Genomic DNA, 7,799 nt, shown 5'->3' with positions numbered 1-7,799 from the left:
GTGTACTTGCAATTTTTTTAACAATATAAAAGACAACATTTTCTGCATTGTTAACAAATACAGAGAATAAAAATCCACTTATACAAATAATTTCTTGGATCATTCAGGTCCAATTTAGGACCTTTAAGAATATAAATGTAAATATATCTAATATCATGGTATTTTTTCTTTTTTTTTTGAGATGGAGTCTCACTCTATCACCCAGGCTGGAGTGGAATGGTACGATCTCGGCTCAATACAACCTCCACCTCCCGGGTTCAAACAATTCTCCTGCTACAGTCTCCTGAGTTGCTGGGATTACAGGCACCCACCATCACACCCAGCTAATTTTTGTATTTTTAGTAGAGACAAGGGTTCACCATGTTGGCCAGGCTGGTCTCAAACTCCTAACCTCGTGATCCACCCACTTCGGCCTCCCAAAGTGCTGGGATTATAGGCGTGAGCCACAATGTCCGGCCTATCATGGCATCTACATTCCAGATTTGTTATGCAATTATTTGAAAGAAAAATGCTTCACGTAAAACAGATTAAGAACTGAGAAAACATAAAGCAGTACCTTCTGGGCTGCCGTTTCTTCATCTATGAGAAGGTGCAGGACATGATCTTTAATGTCTTTTTCAGTTCTGCTGGCTTTTTGTTCTTACAAACCTGAAGTTCTCCTAGTTTCTAAAGAGTATGGGATGAAGGAGAAACTAAAACAAGTTACAAAATAAGTTATAAACTTACCTTTAGTTTAAAAATTATTCTTGCCTAGAACTTTAAGATTCTGAGTCTGGAATACCTTTTAGTTCTGTCATACCTTAAAAAGTACTTATTAACAGTATCAATTATTGAATATATCTTTTGAACAAAAGTCATCTTGCTTTCCATTTTTTTGTCCTGATTTGAACCTTGTTTATAAGGATAATTATCACACACAAGTCTTAGGTAAATTATAAAAAAAGAGTGTCTCAGTATCTAAGAGATTGTACTTTCCTAATTTCTCATTCTACTGGATTAATGAATACTGTGAATAACAAGAAAATAATGCTTTCACTTTCACTATGGGGTGGTACTGATTATTTTAGGGAAGACCAAGGCTGAGTAATACTGAAGAGAGAACTTGGTAAAAACCTTTTCTCTTTGCCCAAGATTTCTAATGTTTATAAAAGGTGCTCTTCTGCTACAGTAACTGTTACTTTAAAACACACTCATATATGGAGAAAATTCTGAGGTATTAACACAGTATCCAAAACAATTTTCAGGGTCTTTTTTATATTCTATACCTAAGTTGATTTAATCAACGTATAAGCCACTACCAAAAGCCAAATAAAGATGCCATTTCAATTAGATATACTACTCAAGAAAGTATCTAAAAACCTTCATTTTTCCATCTTCTAAAACAGGGATTGGCAAACTTTTTCTGACAAAATCCAGACAGTAAATAATTAGGCTTTGTGGGCCTTACCATCTCTATTGCAACTACTCATTTCAAAGCAGCCACAGAAAATATATAAACAGATGAGTATAGCTAGTTCCAATAAAGCTTTATTTGTGAACTGTGATATTTCATATAATTTTCACATGTCATGAAACATTAGTCTTTCATTTCTTTTCCCAACCATTTAAAAATGCAGAAACCATTCTTAGCTTGCAGGGTATATAAAAACAGGCAGCAGGCTAGATTTGGCCCATGTGCTGGAGATTGCCAACCCATGCTACAAAATATACCTTAAAAGCCTGTCACCTCAAAATTTCAAATCATTGCTTCCCAAAGACTTAAAGTGATTATTCAAATATTCATCAGTAACTTCTTTTAGATCAGCTGGTTTCCATTTTGGACTCTTGTCTTTATCAATTAAAACTGTCAAGAGAAGATACAAATGTTAGTGCCTTTTTTTCTGGTATTACCATATTTTAATTACTGAATTAACAGTACCTATCTTATACTAGGCACATCTTTCTATAACACATTTTCCCTCCAAGTTTTTACATGTGCTCTATTTTTCTAATTAAACCCCCAGGGATGGATAGCAAAATACTTTTGATGATTGGTGTGGATATTTTCTAACTTCCTAAGCTGCATGTCTCTAGCTTTAATAAAGCCTACTCAATTAATCCAGTGGTTTAAACATTAGAATTCTTTTTTTCTTCTTGAAATAAAATTGCAAATGAAACCTCCACATTACAAAACAACTAAAATCAGTGTTTAATTTGAAGCAAAGGCAGGGGAGGGCAGAGGGGCCAGATGTGCCTTCTAACCTCCTCCACATTGAATTTTAGGAGGAAATTAATTGCTTAAGTTAGAGAAAAGGGGACTTCATGCATAATTAAATGTGTAACTGTTGTTCTGCTGAATCCTCCAGTTTGGACAGCTCTGGATTTAAAAAAAAAATCAGGTTATCATGAAACCGAGTTCTCCTATTTCAGTGTAGTCATCACTTACTATAGCCACATAGTATCCCCACAGGATTATAAGGCAATCTGTAACTTCTCCTAAAGAAGGGGAGAAGAATATCCAGTATACTGTAGTTATACAGATGGTATCATTTAGGAGACTGGGTGGAGGTATGCAAGATCTCTATATTATTTCTTACAACCTCATGTGAATCTACAATGATCTCAATTTTTTTTTTTAAGTTATGGTTGTGGCAGCAAATTTCAACCATGCTTAAAATGCACATAATTCTTATGAAGAATGGAAATATTTAAATGTGCAAACTACAGTGAACTAGAAAAACCAAATTTAGCATTTAAACACTAAAATAGTTAAAGGAGCAGTATGGAAACCAAGGACCAAGGCTGCCTTGGTAGGTAGGGGGAAAGAAGCTTTTACATACAATAAAATGCAGATACTGGAGGTTTTGTTTTTAAGATTTAACTCCCTCCTATGAGATTCTTGTATCAAATCAGTGGCAATATTAAACACTGATGTTCTGATCCCTACTATGTCAAAGTTTTATATTCAATGGACAGTGTAAACAAAGAATAACCCTGGCACATTCTCTCCACAAGAATCTCTTCTGTAAGTTTTTGAGTCAATACTATTTCCTTGAGATCCCACTGAAGGACAAGAGGAAAGAGAATATTAAACAAATTTGTTATTTTATTTCAAGCTAATATTTGCTTTTACTATAATAGATATAACTTAAGTTCTTGCCATGTAGGCAGCTCAGGTTTTTCAAGTCTCCTGAGATAACCACTACATGGAATTTGAGTGGGTATCCAGCTCTACTAAGACAGTCTTTTTTTCTCTTCTATAACCAGAAAGTATTAATTTGTTCTAGATGTTAACAATAAGAATTTTTAACAACTATTAAATTTATTATCTTACTTTAATTTGCTAATATGTTTTTATTATTAGCAAAATGCAGCAAACATTTGATTACACTAGAACACTACAGTTTTACTCAGAACAGATAATGCTTTCTGAATAAAAAGTCTATACTGAAAGAGGCAGCAATATACTTTCTCTTCATTAAAACGTAGCAGGATAAGTAAGCACTTCTTTATGAATAAGAACTTTGATACTGCTTGGTTTCAACATTTTTTCCTCAAAATAACAGTATTTATCTAAAAACAGTATCTTTTGTTTTAAGGAAGGCCTGTTACAACATATAATGAATACTTTTTTTTTTTCATTTATTTATTTATTTATTTTTATTATTGCATTTTAGGTTTTGGGGTACACGTGAAAAACATGCAAGGTTGTTGCATAGGTGCATACGTGGCAGTGTGATTTGCTGCCTTCCTCCCCTTCACCTATATCTGGCATTTCTCCCCATGCTATCCCTCCCCAACTCCCCACCCCCCCGCTGTCCCCCCAACTCCCCTCAACAGACCCCAGTGTATAGTGCTCCCCTCCCTGTGTCCATGTGTTCTCATTGTTCAACACCCTCCTATGAGTGAGAACATGCAGTGTTTGATTTTGTGTTCTTGTGTCAGTTTGCTGAGAATGATGGTTTCCAGGTTCATCCATGTCCCTACAAAGGACGCAAACTCATTGTTTTTGATGGCTGCATAATATTCCATGGTGTATATGTGCCACATTTTCCCTGTCCAGTCTATCATCGATGGGCATTTGGGTTGGTTCCAGGTCTTTGCTATTGTAAACTGTGCTGCAATGAACATTCGTGTGCATGTGTCCTTATAGTAGAATGATTCATAATCCTTTGGATATATGCCCAGTAATGGGATTGCTGGGTCAAATGGAATTTCTATTTCTAGGTCCTTGAGGAATCGCCACACTGTCTTCCACAATGGTTGAACTAGTTTACACTCCCACCAACAGTGTAAAAGTGTTCCTATTTCTCCACATCCTCTCCAGCATCTGTTTTCTCCAGATTTTTGAATGATCGCCATTCTAACTGGCGTGAGATGGTATCTCAATGTAGTTTTGATTTGCATTTCTCTAATGACCAGTGATGATGAGCATTTTTTCATATGCTTGTTGGCCTCATGTATGTCTTCTTTTGTAAAGTATCTGTTCATATCCTTCGCCCATTTTTGAATGGGCTTGTTTTTCCTATAATGAATACTTTAGCAATATAACCTAAGTAGCATACAGGTCCTCTAAAATCAGAGGTCTGGGCTGTAGTCCATATGCAGCAAGAATTTGCAGAGAAATTCGTAAAGAAAATGCCTATTTTACTTAGTTTCTACAAGACACACAGCCATCTCCTCTGATCAACTCCATGTGCTGATTCCTAAAAATATTTCAACCACGTTCTTATTTTTGATATTATGTCATGTCAGAAATGAAGAGAACTCTATAAGAGTGACTGGTGTTTATCAAAGCTTAAGAGCTCAGAGAGCATAATAAACTTTTATTCAGATAAAAAAGTATATCCAAGCTGGGCATGGTGGCTCACGTCTGTAATCACAGCACTTTGGGAGGCTGAGGAAGGTGGATCACATGAGATTAGGAGTTTGAGACCAGCCTGGCCAACATGGTGAAACCCTGTTTCTACTAAAAATAGAAAAATTAGGCAGGCCTGGTGGCATGCATCTGTAGTCCCAGCTACTCAGGAGGCTGAGGCAGGAGAATCACTTGAACCTGAGAGGTGGAGGTCACAGTGGGCCGAGATTGCACCACTGCACTCCAGCCTGTCTCAAAAAAAAAAAAAAAAAAAAAAAAAAAAGGTGTATCCAGAGTCTGCACTACAGTAGAATAATTAATAAAAACAGGAACATTGGATATGCAAATACATGCAGAGGGAAGAACTCATTTTATACAACATAAATAACAGCTTTTTATAGGAATAAGAGTTACACATAAAAATGAATTGTTCCAAGTTTGCTAGAAAAAAAAAGTCAAGTATTTCGATTGCTTTTTCTAAATATGCTGGCACTGGAGATTATAAGCAAAAATAGAAAGTATTAATAAGAAAATCTGCAGATGTTACTAATGATGTCATATGATCTTTTTCCCCAGCAATGTTTAACTGCTCAGGTACAGCCAAGAAGGTGGAAAGTAGGGTTAGATCACTGGTCAATTTTGCCAGGCCAGTACAAAAGAGGGAGAAAGGCAGGGGACTTGAGGGCTTTTTGTAAGGGAATAAATGCATGTTTTAAAGGCCACAGCAGCAGGATGAGTTTACAAACTTACTGCTGGACTTATCAGAGGTGGTACATGAGTATAGGGGCAGGATTACCTTATATATAAATTAGAGAGCAGTGGCCAAGTTAGGTCTATTTTTAAAACAATGTCAGTTTCAAGACTGATCTTCCTTTTCATATTCCAGATGGTAACTTTTTTTAAAAAACACACAATTTTACAATCTTTATAAAAGTTTAATTTTCACTACTAAAACAACTATGGGTTGAGTATTCTGTATCTGAAATGCTTGAGATCATAAGTGTTTCAGGTTTGAGATTTTTTTTTTTTTCATATTTTGGAATATTTGCATTATACTTACAATCCAATGTCATGTTGGTGCTCAAAAAGTTTCAGATTTTGGTACATTTTGGATTTTAGGATTTGGGGTACACAATCTGTGTCTTCTTTAATTAACAGCATCTGCTCACAAATCCCATTTCCCCAAAATGGTAAGTTCCCATTTGCCACTTACGAGCTCTGATGCCTTCATGAAAGTCATGACCTCTCTGAAAGAAAATTGAGATTAAATGGAGATAATTTTTGGGTGCCATTATTCTGGGTGATCTTCTCTCTCCTCTGTTCACTTCAGCCTTCCACTCCCATGGCCACAATCTGAACGATGACGTTTAGAGACTGAACCACATCTGACAGCATACTTTCTGATCACTACCTCCTAATCTTATTTGCTCCAGTATCTCCACTCCTACAAATCCTTGATCTTACTGAGGTCCCCTGTTCCTATGACTTTCTCCCTATCTGTGCTGGCTTCACTTTGCTCTTCATGCAGCCCAATTTTACCAGTCCTTTAAAATGATCACTTTCCTTTCAAAATGCTGTCATCTCCCTCACATCTTTTTCTCTTTTATAAAAACCTAGCAAAATCTTGGCACCAACTAAACCCTACCATGTACCCCTTGCCTGCACTTCAGCAGCTACGTCTTGCTGCAGAAAATTGTACAACCATGACTGGTTTCATTTAAAATTCATGATCAAAAATCTCAAACGGGCACAGAAAACTGCTGAACAATCCAAGGTCTCTTCCCTACTCCCCAAGATAATGATTTAAAGTGTTTTCTGCCTTCTCAACCTCTACTCGTAGTGCGCACTCTTATTAAGTCTCAGCCAATTACTTAACCTCTGACTTCTATAAAAAAACAAGAAGCCCTTAGATGGGAAATCTTATCTTCCAAGATCACTAAAACATCTGCAGGCAACTGCAGCCATCTGCACATACCTTCCCTTTCAATGCCATGGAGGAAAGGACCATCCCCTTTTCAAAGACCAGTCCTCCCTTGCATTCCAATTCACATCCCCTCTTGCCTTCTCAAGGATGGACTTTGCTTGATGTGGTCACTCACTTTTCTTTTTCTAGAATCATCAATGTAGGCAATATAATTGAGTGGCTAAATGCATGCAGTTCATTTACTAGAGTCTAGGTTCACATCCTGATTTGACTACATATTAACTTTGTGACCTTGGACTAGTAATTTCTCCAACTCCTAATTTCCTTACATGAAAAGGTCATTTATACATCCATCCTAGGATTATTTTAATCCATATCCAAGCACAGTATCTGACACTAAGAGTTCAGTAAATGTTAACTACCATTAGTATCATCAACATAATCTTTTTTCTCTATTGGATCATTCCCAATCATTTTTAAACATGTTCTAGTACCTTCCATCTTACAAAATAAAAAAGGAACTTCACTTGATTCCAGTCTCAGCTTCTATCCTATTTCTCTTTCAAGAATATTTGTCTACATATATTCTCTCCACTTCTTCACATCCCATTTTTCCTCTCCAACTTACTGCACTCTAACTTCTGCCCCCACTCCTCTAAAACATTGCCAAAACCACCCATGATGTCAGCAACGCCAACATCAAATGACACTTCTAACCTCATCTACACTTTGGCAGTGTTCAACACTGTCCATTACACCCTCCTCCCTCAAACGTTCCTCTCTTTCTTCTGTGACACCACACTCTTGTGGTCCTCCTGCCTCTCCATCTTTTTTTCCTTCCTACTGCTCTTTCTCTACCACACCTCAAAATGTTGGTATTCCTTAGGGCTCAGGTCTAGACTCTTATTTTCTTCCTATGTGATCTTATCCATTCAGTGCTCAACATAGCAGCTTGAGTGATCAGTTCTTTAAAGTATAAGATCATGGCATTCCTCTGCTCATAATCATCTAGTGGCTTCCCATTTTACTCAGCCAAAG

General features: G+C 36.7%; 1 protein-coding gene across 2 annotated transcripts in view; it reads right to left on the bottom strand.

The window, feature by feature from the left end:
* Positions 1 to 1,509: 1,509 nt before the first annotated feature.
* The window catches only part of HIBCH (3-hydroxyisobutyryl-CoA hydrolase), a 103,034-nt gene continuing 96,744 nt past the window's right edge, over positions 1,510 to 7,799 (bottom strand). For both annotated transcript variants that reach the window (XM_021672015.2, XM_064373237.1), the window contains exons 13-14: positions 6,051 to 6,084; positions 1,510 to 1,843 (exon numbers count right to left, since the gene is read on the bottom strand). In XM_021672015.2, the coding sequence (XP_021527690.2) occupies positions 1,728 to 1,843; positions 6,051 to 6,084 (150 nt within the window). In that variant the 3' untranslated portion in view covers positions 1,510 to 1,727. The remainder of the gene's footprint in view (positions 1,844 to 6,050; positions 6,085 to 7,799) is intronic.

Source organism: Aotus nancymaae, unplaced genomic scaffold (genome assembly GCF_030222135.1).
Source record: "Aotus nancymaae isolate 86718 unplaced genomic scaffold, 86718_ANA_hifiasm-v0.15.2.pri h1tg000008l, whole genome shotgun sequence".
NCBI lineage: Eukaryota > Metazoa > Chordata > Mammalia > Primates > Aotidae > Aotus > Aotus nancymaae.
Note: the sequence above shows the minus strand (reverse complement) of the source record. Positions and strands in the feature narration are given on the sequence as shown.